This window comes from Glossina fuscipes, unplaced genomic scaffold (genome assembly GCF_014805625.2).
Source record: "Glossina fuscipes isolate IAEA_lab_2018 unplaced genomic scaffold, Yale_Gfus_2 28, whole genome shotgun sequence".
Taxonomy (NCBI): domain Eukaryota; kingdom Metazoa; phylum Arthropoda; class Insecta; order Diptera; family Glossinidae; genus Glossina; species Glossina fuscipes.
In genome coordinates, this window is record NW_023998423.1 from 6654108 (window position 1) to 6668911 (window position 14804).

The 14804-nt window shown below is 35.1% G+C and overlaps 1 protein-coding gene across 1 annotated transcript; it reads left to right on the forward strand.

Annotated features, from left to right (window-relative positions):
- The first annotated feature begins 254 nt into the window (after positions 1–254).
- On the forward strand, positions 255–14330 carry LOC119636461 (sterol regulatory element-binding protein cleavage-activating protein). The gene is made up of 9 exons (XM_038031805.1): positions 255–788; positions 4726–5064; positions 5795–5969; positions 10292–11741; positions 11809–12632; positions 12714–12882; positions 12957–13171; positions 13236–13590; positions 13653–14330. Exons 1-9 carry the CDS (start codon positions 520–522, stop codon positions 13829–13831), a joined length of 3975 nt encoding a protein of 1324 aa, XP_037887733.1. The 5' UTR covers positions 255–519; the 3' UTR covers positions 13832–14330.
- Positions 14331–14804: the final 474 nt, after the last annotated feature.

Genomic DNA, 14804 nt, shown 5'->3' on the forward strand with positions numbered 1-14804 from the left:
GCTAAAATATAAAAAATAATGCATAAATTAAAAAGCTTTCAAAGGAAATTTAAGAATGAATGCGTAAAGGATGACAGTTCTAATAGAAAAGAAAAGTATAGCTTCAATGACAACAACGTTACAACCGCTGCTATCTAATTAGACCTTAGAAGTCTTAAGCTTGCACAACGGACAGAAGGTGGAAAAAAGTGAAAATATATTTGTATTAAAGTGTTCAATATAAATATATATTTTATATTGATTAAATCTTATATAATATGTGTGTGTACTTTATGGCAAATTATAACAACAACAGAAAGAGTAATTTATTTATGTTTACAAAGCAACAAAAGCCTAAACATATAGAATGTCAACAAGTGTTAAATATAAGCGAAAAGATCATTTAAAATCAAATATCTCTATGTACAAATAAATAAATAAATAAATAAATAAAGTAAACGTATCAAGGTTTAAATAAATTTATAGTAATATACTTTTTCCTTTTCGTTAATCGATACTCGCATCGAATAACCCGTCGTTATGCCTATTGCGGCTCTTGCATCTGTAGAAAACATTAGTGGAAAACCTTATAATAAACCTTTCAATAACATTAATAATATTAACGCCGTCCAATCGTGTGACTATAATTTATTATCATCTAATTCAATGCCGGCATCTATACAAAAATCTAAGCAGTCTTCTGGTCTTCCTAGTGCTGTGTCCCATATCTATTATAAACACGGGTTATTTTTGTCCAGTTATCCTACCTGTGCTACTAGCATAGCAATTGTCGCTATACTATTCTCCTGGTAAGTTGAAATTATTATTTTTATAATTATAGGATGCCTCGAAATGTGAATCCTCCGTGACTAAGTGACTATAAGAGGAATCAGGGAATAAAAGAATGCAAGTTTTGAGACTGAAGAGTTTTGTAACGAATACGAGATCCACGTTTCAATTTTGAAAAATAGTACGAGTGCAGGAACGGTAGACGTCTTATATGGCAGTTTTAGGACTGAAGAGTTTTGTAGTGAATATGAGGGCCACGTTTTGATTATGAAAAATTCTATGAGCGAAGGGAACGGTGGACGTCTTACATGATAATGTCATTCGTCCTAGTCTGAAAGGGCTCGTAAATTTTGGTCATTTTATCTACGTTTTTTGGAAATGCGATTATGATCTGCAAACTCTGTCTGCAAGAGCGGGAGATTGTTTCTTTTCTTTACTTTCATTGAGTTGGATTTAAAAATCCTCTAAACAAAAATATTAAAAATCAATGGTTAATCCTTCTCGGACCAACCGAATGAGCTATTTAACTGCGATTGTTATTTGTACGCTTCATTGAAAGTATGATGGCAGATATCGCATATTCGTATATAGACCGAAGACTCTCCCTATACCATATATTGAAAATGTATGTAAGGTTTAACCGACTTTCAACGGGAGGTATATAAGTTGTGCTACATTGCATTGGATATAACTGCGATTTCTCGACATCAATGTGCCGTATTTTTCGCAATATGAAACACACCTTTGCACATAGATATATGGCCCCAAAATTTGGATATGTCTTATGATCCGAAGGTAAAATTAAAATGTTTTTCAATAAATCGTCTCTAAATTTGAGGCACGACAACAATAGCTCAGATGAAGAAGTAAGACGAACGGTGACATTAACGAGACGTGTGATAGTATCGAGATTGAAAATGGACTGAATATTGTTAGTACGAGTTATGTTAAAAATATATAACAATTTTGATCGGAAAGTATTTTTTAAAAATCATCTTATAGTTCGAAAAATACGAAAAATACATTTCACGCTATAGTAAATTAACAAACCGGTCAATAATTCTCCGGATAGGGAAATTTCTTCTTTCAGCTTTTGACAAATTTTTATTTGTTTAACACGTTAAGGACAGTGTGTATCACCGGTGGCTCACAAGCGAATGCTTATGCGAAATAGGAAAAACTGCGCCGTCCTTAACGTGTTAACAATTTCTCGTTCAGTACAATAAGTGCTTTGGTTGAAAATTGTAGCGTTTTCTACAGGCGTCAAAAATTTCGCATGTAATTCTTTCTGATAGAGCAGTGTTTACAGCACTTCAGAGTGTGCATATTTAAAAGCGATAGTTTCATATTTCTAAACCCTTCCAATAAATCATTAATTGACTGATTATTTGACAAATATAAAATAATACACAAAACGCTGACGTATTGTTTACACTGAAAACACCCTCTTCCCAATTATAAATGTAAAAACTGAAAGACGTTAGTATAAAAGGTGTGAATGAATAAGAAAATAAATAATAATACAAAATGGGGGAGAGGAGTGGGTAAAATTGATATTTCAATCTTTCTTTTTTTTTGCTCTTTTTTTTTTTCAATTTCATTGAATCTGTGCAAGCAAAGTGAGAACACTGATTTGCCAAATATTTGGCATCGTACGTAATCTTTACGTCACTAATTTCTAACAAAGTAAAACCGATCCATTATAAATAATATAGAATTCCTCGGGTTCGCTTTTATCACATTCTATCTATTCACTCTAGTGAGAATATAAGAAAATTATTTCGTTTTCGTGCGAAATGATTAATTGAGAATATCTTGATCAGGGAAAATCACGCGCAATTATGAAATTCTCGCACTTTGTCATAGTGTAGAGAATTTCTAACCGAAATAGATATTGAAAGGCAACTTATCTCTTGCAGATTATTTTCAAAAGATGCAATGAGTTGATTATGGGAATGCTTAGATATGTTTTCTTCACATCTTACACTTCATCATCATCACCATCATCATCATCATAATATCTTGTCGTTCAATGATCTACTCACTCTACTCACAATGATTGTAACGCTTGTAGACAAATGGATCTTTCTAATCTATACAGTTTTCCGTGGCTTATAGATAGATATATAAAAATATGAAAAAGAATTGAATAAGAAAATTACATTTGACTGTTGTAGAAAAAAAAGAAATGGAATTACGACACTCCGTAATACTATGTGGGCTTAACTATTTTTGTGTAGACACTGTATGATCATTCACAAGACACGTGACAAATGTTTTTTTGAAAGTAGGGATGTTCTCAGTTTCTATTTCTAACTTACGTGAAAGTATTTAGAGGGTCTTAGCCAAATTTGAAGGCAATATTTTTATTTTTGCGATCGAGAGAATGGTTGCCATAGGCATACACAGGGACGGATGGACAAACATGTCTGAATCGATTCAACATTTGATAGTGATTAAATACATTTTGCGATCTCTGAAATTTTTTTTCTGAATATTGAAAATATCTGGTTCTAGCCTTTCGTTGGTGTAAGTAAATAAATTATTTCTTGATATTCACTACATTATTATATCCACTATTGCAAGGTGGTGGTTTTACTCATTTTTTTTTTTTTTTTTTTCGTAATATATATAACACCTAAAAGGAGGCTTCAGACACTCTATAAGGTATATATATTCCTCATCAGCGCGAGATTCTGAGTTGATTTAGCCATGTCTCTCTGTCTGTCTGTCTGTCTGCCTTTTGTGATGTTTGTTGTTGGCACTCTCCTGGTCGCAAAAATGTGGATGTCGACTTCAAATTTAGTAGAAGCAATGGAAGAGCTTGCATGCGGGTTGATATTGAAAATGAGCCAAATTGGTCAGAGCAGAGGCGCGCAGTGGAGCGCAAACTGGACGCAACTCCCCCCTTTCTTAAATTTTTGAATTTTTTCTCGTTACTCGGCAATTATTCAAGTTATAGACCTGAAATTTTGCACATTTACTTTACGGAATACTCTACTCTTTACGTCCAAAAATGGACATAATCGGCCATGCCCACACAAACGTACTAGTAAGTAACTTTTGTAAATTTTATTTTTTTCACACTATTTGGTACAAACATGGGTTAATTTTAAAATGAATAGGGTGGACACCGCGTTTATTTCTTTTTTAATAACAGCAGCGATGTGGGTATCAAATAAAAGAACTTGGAGAGCAGAATGCAAAAAGCATAGTGGTGGATATGCGAGATTCGGCCACAGCCGAATATTATTTTCTCGTTATAACATATATATTTTAACCACGACATGTAAAGTCAAGCTGTGTGCGGAGTTTTTTCCCTCTTCTAACAACCAAACAAGACAATACATATTAATCGACCCCTAGATTCAAGTTCACAAATATATTTTTATATACTAGATACGTAATCTGCCGTTCAGCGAGGCGTATAGAAATTTCAAATTTACAATTTTTTAGATTTAATTTATATTTTTTAACGTATCGTAAAGTTAACGCATGGCCATTACAACAGATAACGAACAAGCAAAGTATCAAATCAGTAGAAAGGATTAAGTCGACTTAGAAACTTATGTCTATAAAGAATGCATGAAAATATTTTACGAGATCATTAATGATGAGTAGTTCTGAGTTTTAAAAAGGGGAGCAACAAATTTATGGCTCCTCCAAGATTTGGCATTGAATATCAAAATAGACAAAAAGTTATAATTTACTCAGAAGGCGTAAACAAACAATGAGACATGACTAGGAAAAATTCTCATATGTGTCAGTGTTTCAAAAAGCAGCCAAACCGTGGTATATATAAGTTATTCTACTTATATTTCTTCATTCTTAAGTATTATAGATGGCGTAGCAAATTTAAGATATTCTTCATTTTGTAGCGAAAGTTTTGGCCATGAGAGCGAAGAATGAATGAAAATTCATTTTATTAATTTTCTTTTCTTTTTTACTTTTTCCCAGTTACCCTTTAATTAACATACCTTTGCCTGGTACAATTCCCACAAAAATCGTTTTACCGTTTGAGGGGAAGTATAATTTATACGATGGTGAACGTAGTATCAATAGCAATTACAACTATTCGATGGTTAAGAATTTATTTATGACCAATAATGCATCGATGTATGAGCCGCATTTTCCATGGGCGCAAAGTTCACCTATACTTTATGTACAACAAATAACACTGCGTGCAAGTATCTTGCCATGGATTGATGAAATGCAATTAATGGACGCGTTTCGTGCACCGCTCTACGAAGTTTTTAAATTGCTTGAAATTGTGCGAAATCACGAGTCGGTAGAAAAGTAAGTAAATTTGTCTTTTTTTTTTTAAATAAATTTTTATATAAACAATGAGACCCATCCTATCAGTTGATGTCTGTCTGTTGGTTGCGTCATTCATTTTCTATAATTTTCATAAAAATTTTATTAAATATGTAATAAAATCAAATAGCTCAGACTGTTACGTAATTTGTTTCAATTTTTTCTTTTTAAATATACCTAAGATATTTTGTGAATCCTGGTTTTTGAAAAAAAGGAGACATTATCCAGGGAAAAGGTTATCAAACCGCAATAAAATTGTGATCTGTATGCATGTGTGTGTGTGCACAATTGCAATAATTACGTATGTGTCGTAGACAGCAATTTGTTACGATTCATTTCTTTTAATAAATAGATGATTAATGATTTTCGAATGAATTGATCTCAAAACAACTTAATGCAGCTTCTAAAAGAGCAACAAAAAAAAAAAAAAAAAAAAGGCGAAAATGAAGCAAATCAAAAGAAAAGTATATAAAAAAAAGCAGTTCATATATTTATATTTATTTTCAACTACAGCTAAGCAAAATTCCGACATGACGTGGTAATCAGTTATTATATAAGAAGATCAATTAAGTTGATTACGTTTTTATGGGAGAAAGAAAGAAACAAATCTTTCCATTTACCATAGCGTAGGCTTTATATCCTTGAACTCATTCCGTTGTTTTTTTTTTTTATCTTATCTACTTTTAATCTCCTTTAATTCTCCTTTTTATAGCCAACGTACTTTGGATAAAATCTGCTTGCGTGTAGATAGTGCGAAGCGTTCACAACATGAGCAATTATTTCCCGAATTTGGATGCCTGATTTTATCGCCGGCCAATCTTTGGGCACAGAATTTGCAAAATTTTACCGGAGACACAAATATTCTGAACACGATTTTTCAATATCACGTAAGTAAAAAATAAAATTGATCCTCTATTTTTGCCTTTCTTTATTCATAACTGGCAAGGAGGGGAATGGTCAAATAAACATATGATTTATATAAAATCATTATAAATTAAAAAAACAAAAAAATGTAGGCGTTGTTGCGGCTCTCATCGTCTTAAAATAATCAGAAAAAATATAAAGGAAGACCACAAAAGACTATTATTATTATTGTTATTATTATTATTATTATTATTATTGATTTCGCCAGAGAAATAAATTCTAAGACTAAACTCTTAAAAGCACTTGCATCTAAGGCTATCGACTTTTATTAAAAACTCTACCGCACTTGAGATTCGAACCCACGACCATTGACTTGCTAGTCGAGATTCCTCGCCTTCGCCTACTCAGGCGGATCACAAAAGATTATATATCCTACTTTCGTACTACATATATTTTTGCCGACTTTAATAAATATATCATTGATAAGGTCTGACTGTACGCTGCAGATAGATGTTTTCATGCCTTACTACACCACTTGTTCCAGGTTGTTGGTTTCATCGTTTGGTTGAGAAGCAATTGCGGCCGAAAGGCCTTTTGGTTAACAAGTATATTCATAGAGCAGGAAGGTCGTTCCAGATTTGATTCAAAAAATTGAATGCCGAAATTGTTGTACTCTATCAGAACGCCCGTCGTCTGAGGACAAACTCGACTAGGTGTGACTATCATGTTGTAACATTCACCGAAACTTGGCTGAAGCCAGGTAGTACGGATTGCGCAACTTTTTCATCAGATAATCGATTGTTTCGTAACGACACGATACATAGACCGGCTGCGGTGGGCTTATTGCAGTAAGAAATGTGTTGTCTACTCTCTTTTTTTTCCCTATGTTTGTCATTGAGGTGGAATTTGTGGTTGCAAAAGTCAAGCAACAGTCATCTTAATTGTAAATTACATGCGCTTGTGTTCCTCTTACGTCAGGTCCCATAATTTGTATGCGTCCCCTGTCTTTAAAAGGTAATGGAATTATCCTCATCAAGCCCAGGGATTCAATCTTCGGGTGATTTCAAGTTGTCGAGCGTTACATGGTTTCGTATTGACAAACTTTGTTATTTTACATCTTTGTCGGTCTCATTAGCGTGTAATGACTCTGTTGATAGAATCTGTGAGTTTGTCCTTATGCAATATTTATAATGGGAAGGTGCGAAACCTGAACTTAGTGTCCCTAAACGATACGAAAAACTGTATCACTCGGGAAAATCCGTTCGTTTTATCCGAGGATGCCTATCACTCTACGTTGCTGATAACATTGAATGGGAAGTTGCAAGTGATACATGCTACAAGGTTGTTAGAAGCGGCTCTTTTATGTTCGGCAAATTCCATTTTGACAAACTGACATGCAAACTATCTGAAGTTATTTGGTATTTTGGTTGGCCCGATCTCGACGATTTGAAAGTGTCCGATCTGGTTTAACAAGTAGTTGAGACCTTTGCTGAACGGAAGGAGTAGACTGTTCAAAATATTCAAGAGTAGTGGTTTACATGTTTAACACCTACAGTAAGATTTACTGCAGTAATTGCATACGTTGCGGAAAGGCTGCTAGCTGGAAGTCTAGCTGTGCTATTTCTATTTATAAGTGCGTGGATCAAATAATATTATTAAGAATTACAGAGGAATGGCTAAGCTTAGTGCATTGCCAAAGCTGTTTGAAGCCTTAGTCACTAAGCAGCTTAAACTGGAGATTACGCCGATAATCTATTCACGCCAAGATAGTTTTTACGAAAGTGAGACCCACGGCTACCAACTTGTTGGCATGTACTGGTGATGCTTTCACAGCGTTCGAGGAGTATAAGCAGACTAACGTAATTTACACTGATTTCTTCTTTTCCAAAGATTGCTTTTTAATTCTTATATCTCCCGCGCAATCTGGCGTCCCTTAGGAAAGTCATCTTGGGCCTGTTCTTTTCTTTCTATTTGTAAATGATCTCCATAGTTGTATTCAGAATTCTAGAGTTCTAATGTTTACAGCCGACGTCAAAATGTACCAGTTTATCGATGCGCTACCTGATGGCAATTTTTTTTAACGTGATTTGAATAAATTCTTAGGTGGGTATTATTCATTGTCGTGGACAAGCTTGCTGCCTACATTGTATGTAATCAGCAACTACGTTTTCGAGAGTGCGTCTTACCCTAACGACTAAGGAATCATCCTTGACTTTAAGCTCAGGGCTAATGTTTATATTGGAAATTCTGTTCTGTTCTTGTGGGTTTGATTTGAAGGAGGTCTAAAATGTGTGATGGTGCGTATATGACGAAAAGAATGAAACCAAGCATTAAACCAGCCTTAATTTAGTTTCATCAGGAACAAAGGACGACGAAAACCTTAAAATACTGTCTAATTTCATTACCCGACATGATCCTTTGTAGTCAGTCTATAATTAATTTTAAACCAAGCATTTGTCACTACATCGACAATGTCACAATTCGCTCATCTGCTGCTAGCATAATAGTAGGTCAGGTATGAAGTTAGTCTCATACGCAACGGGTGTTATTACAATAGTTTTAGTGGTGGTGGAGTTTAACTTTAACGCAATCCGATCAAAATCAGCGTTAACCTGCTAAGCCAAAACATATATCTGTCCAAGCGGATGGGAAAGGTAGATCTGCGGATTATCGGCCTAGATGAAAATGGCATTGCAATTACCTTCAATGGATGATAACGCAAAAAAAATGGCAAATGACTTTTTGTGGCAAAAATCGGATAATTTCAACAAACCTAGATTTATTGGGAAAATGGTTCAATGATCGTGAAGTCATCAAGTCGTGATCAAAAGTGACTCGGTGAACTTTTTAGTTTGGGCTTATTTTAAAGCGTTGGCTTACTTCACTAAACTATGAACTCTCAATGACTTTATTCGCCAAAATTATTCATGTTATTGATTGAATAACAGCAGATTGTGTGAAAAAGCGGCCAAAATTGTTTGGGTTCAAGAACTGAACATCACTTTTTACAGAAGCCCCTTTTTTAAATAAGAATGGCATAAACGACAGCTTGGCTTAGTTTTTGTTATAAATTGAAAGAAAAAAAAAAAAACTCATTTCATGACTACATATAATAATATATTGCGCGATCGATTAGTAATCGCAAATTACAGTAAAATGCACACTTCTTCAAAACACTGGCTTTCAAATTTTTTTAACTTTTTTACACGCAATTAAAAGTTTTGTGGAGCACGCGAAAATCAAACTCGAATAATAACAAGCAAAAATTTGAGAAAAAAATTCAAAATGAATGACATATTGATAAAAATAAAATAAGCACTCGGCCAGCGAATGGGACGTGAAGAACGGATCGGTGAAAGCATAAAGGTAACCAACTGAACACCCTGCGACTAGGTTGCGGCTGCTATCTGCTTTCCTCTCCTCACTGCTTACCGAGCTTCACCGCGTTACATGGCGCAATTTTGACTGATTGGTCATAAAAAAAATAGTTCCGCTGTCTATGTATATAGGGTAGTAGAGGCTTCAACTACTATAGCCTACACCATCTTTAGTATAAGAGTACATTAAGTTTGTGCGTATGTATATAATACTCCGAAGAACTTGAGATAGGACCTACCTTTTATTACAACGATCGATGCAGAATTACTTTCTGATTCGATTTAAGCTTTTCTTATGACCAATCTACACGTCTCCATAATTTTGGAGATAATTTGATGAAATTTTGGTAAGCTAATGTCCTTTAGCTCCCACTGTTGAAAATGTGGTTCGCACGAGACAAGAGGAAACAAAAGAGAACAAAAAACAAATATCTAGTATACGATATTTTTGGATTATTTTAATATTAGAGTTATTGGCTGTTGCGCACTTGTATGTCAAAAGTCCAATTAGGTTGGACTATACTTTTGAGTAAAAAGGACTGATTTCTTAGATTAAATTGAGATTTTGGACGACTTATCCAATAGAGTCTTGTGATATGATTTTTCCATGTTAATCTTTGATCAATATATAAAACGCAAGACACTTTACACGGTTTCGAATAGATTGCCATTCGAAAACAATGAAGCATAAGGACCTTTAGTTCTAGTCCGCAAACGTGGTAAGCGTAGATATTTCAGCATTTATTTGATCGTTGAAAACATTCATGGGATCACTAGATGAAAATAGGACATCAGCGTAGATCGCAGTTAAAATATTGCCAGCGACTGGGAAAATCGGAAAGTTGTATAAAATATTGTACTTAGAACACATCCGTGGACCAAGTTTTTATCTTTACGCATTTGTTGTATTTGTAGAAGGGGTCGGAGATGACTTATTAATTATGTGATTATTTTTACTGTCATTGCAGAATCTTCAAAAAAGTAAAGTATCGACTGCGGAAATGCTTTTTGGCTTACCAATGCAGGATACGGGTTTTAGGCGTTATCCGTTGCGTTCGCGTTCCCGTATCATCCAATACGCCATCACTTTGTTTTTGAAGCAAAACGATCATGAGTACTTTCAAAGTCTTAAGGAGAAATTATTCGAATACTATCCACCATTGCAGAAAGTTGCTACCTCTTCGCCAAGCCAAGACAAATCCTCGATTACGTACATTTTCTATCCGGGTGAATTTAAAATGTGGGAATTTTTACCGTTAACCACAGCGTTCGTATTGCTTTTCACATATGTGTACTTTTCGGTACGAAAAATTGATGTTATACGATCCCGATTATTGTTGGCTTTATGTGCAGCCATTACGGTTTTTGGCAGCTTGGTCATGTCATTGGGTTTGTGCTTTTTCTTTGGTCTAACTCTCAGTTTACAATCAAAAGATGTGTTTCCCTATTTGGTCATATTATTGGGCTTGGAAAATTGTTTGGTTATTACACGTAGTGTTGTCTCAACCGATGAAACATTCGATGTTAAGATCAGAGTTGCTCAAGCCCTTAGCAAGGAGGGCTGGCACATTTCTAAAACATTGCTTACAGAAATTACAATATTGACCATAGGACTGGCTACGTTTGTGCCAGTTATTCAAGAGTTTTGTATATTCGCCATAGTGGGACTATTGTCCGATTATATGTTGCAAATGTTGTTATTCTCGACCATTTTGGCCATGAACATTAAAAGGCCTGAATATTCAAAAGAAGCTAAGCACTTACCAAAAATGATGATGTCCTTTACGGTGAGTCCAACTTCTTCGCCAATCAACGGTTACAGTTCCTTGGGTAATAATGGGCGCGTGGATTTTCGTTTTTTTGGCAACTTTGCAAATTCAATGGGCAACGGAGGTGCCTGTGGTGGTGGATTTTCTTCATCAAATTTTGTACATGGAGGATTTCATCGCTCGCAATCGCATCCGAAATTAGCTTTTGGCGATTTCAATAATCCATCGGGTGGTACTGACATGCCTAAACGGTCTTCTATAACTTTGAGTGCCAATGGCGGTATGTGCGCGGCGAATAATCATGATCGTATTCCGAAACGTTTAAGAATTGTCAACTTTTGGGCTCGCACACGTTTCTTCCAACGAGCCTTTATGGTCTGGATGAGCGTTTGGATTTGTTATATTGTGTATAATTCCGGTTATTTGGAAACTCTTTTTGTTTTGGATAACAATCGCACTACGGCTTTTGGCGGGGAGGAGTTTCAACGTAATTGGGAAGCCGGTCGCGGTGCAGTGTCCAGTTTTATAAACAATGTGCAGACTGTTTTACATGCCAAACCCATGGAATCTCATGCTTTTAATGGCCAATCAACAACGAATAACGATCAAGATAAAGCTTCCGGGAGAATAAGATCCAATGGCTATGCAGGTAAAATATATAGAGAGAGATATTTTCCTCTTTACATATTATTAAAGCTCGAATTTTCATTTTGCAGAACGATTTGCCGAAGGCCATGTGAACGAAACCGAGGCAGAACTGAAGCGTTTGTTCTATCCCGACTATGAACTAAACTATTTTCTTTCAAATTTTCATTGGTCAACAATTATGAAGCAGTATAACATGTCATTAAGAGGTCATTACATTACCATATTGCCTACCATTAAATTATCGCATGCAATTAATCCCGAACAAGCGTTGCTCATAAGAAATCCTAATGAGAAGGTGGTGCAAAATTTCCAGTGGAAAGCACTGGCCGCCGCGTTAGATCCTTTAGATTTTAATGACGACGACAATCGTGAATCACCCATTATTATGCTCGGCGGTACCCCATTATTCCCTAAAAGCCCCATGGAAATTTTTTTCGCCATTACTTTGTGTTGTATCAGTGTCTTTGTATTATGTTATACTATGGTAGTTTTTTATCGTTGCATTTGTACGCGTAATTACGCTGAATGGCGTTCCAGTTGGAATGAATGTTCCGAGTTTTCACCGAATACCGAACAAATTTTGGAAGGGGTACCGTCACAAATTGCTGGCCATAAACATCGTATAGAATGCTTGGTATCGGATGGGGCGAACATCATTAGTTGCTGCTTGAAAGGACAAATTAAAGTTTGGGACTCCCGTAGCGGTGAAAATGTGACCACCATTAACCGCGGCGATATGCAAGTAGTTACGTATCGCGAGGATGGCGATGCAATGGTGCGTAAATTGAATTCATCGCCAGTCTGGTGTTTGGATTGTTTTGATAATTTAATCGCTGTTGGTTGCGCCAACGGACGCATTGAATTTTGGGAAATACCGGGTGGCATTTTAAAGGTAGAAAATTAAAAGTTTCAACAAGACTTTCATTATTATTATTATTATTATTATTATTATTGTAACTTTACACTATAATAGTGCACTTATCATGAAAGCTCAAAGAGACATCAGGGCATCACACATATACATTTAAGTGGAGATCGTGTTATAGTGGCGCGTCTATGCGGACGTTTGGATTTTTATCGCCTGGAAACTTATTATAAAGGGAAACAAATCGATTGGAATTTTACTTCAGCCTACAGAAGAAGTGAGAAGAATACTCTTTATATATATATATGTATATATATATAAATTTGATCAATAACCTTCTTTGACTGATAGCTCATGTTCGGACCAATTCTACCGGCAGCATAAGCATAATGCATCAACAGCAGCAGCAACAACAGCAGCAACCGCAACAGTATCTTGCTAGTCAAACGAAAGAAGAGATGAAATGTACATTGCAAAGCGTGCGGTTGGCTCATCAGCAGCCTATCACGTGTATGGAAGTTGTCAACGGAATGGTGTTTACTGGAAGTCAAGATCATACGTTAAAGGTGAAATACAATATTTGCAGAGAAGTTTTTCTTGCTTATTTCATAATTAATTGATTAAGAGCAGGTTTACACTTTAAACAATTCGGATATTGAGTATACACTGCATGGACATTGCGGACCAATAACTTGTCTATTTGTGGATCGTTGGCAGCCCGGTACAGGCGGTTCCGGATCACAAGACGGTCTTTTATGCGTATGGGATCTACACACAGGCACTTGCATGTACAGCATACAGGCTCATGACGGTGCTCTCAGTTGTCTGGCTTGTGCTCCTAGTTATGTTATTTCTTTGGGAACTGATGAACGTGTATGTGTATGGGAACGTTTTCAGGGCAATCTATTGACAACAATTAATATATCAAATGCTTATTCAAATCTGTTAATGCTGACGCCATCTCTGCTGGTTACCAGTAAAATGGGTAAATATTTTGAGAAATTTTAATAAATAGTTTACAAACATTATGTTTACATATCTCTAAAGGATCTCTTATTGTTTGGGATGTACGTACTGGCGAGCCAGCTCGGGAAGTTAAGCTGGATTTTGCGAATATGCAATTGTGTCCTAAAATTATGATGCTCGCTTCTGATTCTGTAGTCTGTGATTATGGAAACGAAATACGAGTCGTACGCTTTCCAATTGTAGCCGATAAGTGTAATTAATTTTTTATTATAATCTGTCCACATACTATTTTTTATATTGCTCATTAACCTTGTCATCTGCCGCAATATGCATCAGAGAATGTACACTAACTAAAATGCACACTCGTCTTTTTCCTTTACATAACAAGTTCCTTTTCTATATCCACCTTAGGAAGATATTAGGATCGCTTTCTAAACACAGAAATATATATCAGATGATATTCGATAAAGTAAAATATATATATATTTTATTAATACAGATAGAAATGTGATTTTTATTTTCTTGTCTGTGAAAATTACAACTTCAGATAATTTTAATACAGTTCTGAATATTTGGAAAATTTGCATATGGTAAGAACTAGAGCAGAGAAATTTGCGCATCTGTAAACCAAAGAAACCGTTATATAAATAGTTTACATTTAACAAAAGGGGCACGTGACGATTTTAAGAAACGGTGGTGGATATCCAAAGTTCGGCCAAAGACGAACTTGTGTAACTTGTTTATTCATTTTCCTAAAAACAAAATTCAAATAAGTGATAAAACTTGTCTTTAAGTAGATCCTACTAACTTTGTCTTATTTATGTATTAAGCTTAAGATCCGATACTCTCTTAAACCAAAAACAAAAGTCCTTTATATCCCATCTTTATTTTATAATATATTCACTTATTTCCAATTTTATTCATTTGAAACCTATAATGTTATCATTTTATAATTGAAAGCGTCGACTTTCGTTTCGACTCTATTACCTCTCATGCCTAACATCGGAAAAGATATGAGGATTATAAAATATTTGCAATTTATGACAGCAAGTTGCAAATACAGATCAAACCTTATACACATTGTTCCTTAGCTTGATTAGCGGAGTGGATTTAAGTCTTCTTTTTGTTTGTCCGCACAGACTAAACTAAACTATGTTTACGCTCTCTAAATAGATAGATCATAGATCATAATTATTTAAAGTTTCCATTTCTTCAATCTATCGCTCTTTGATT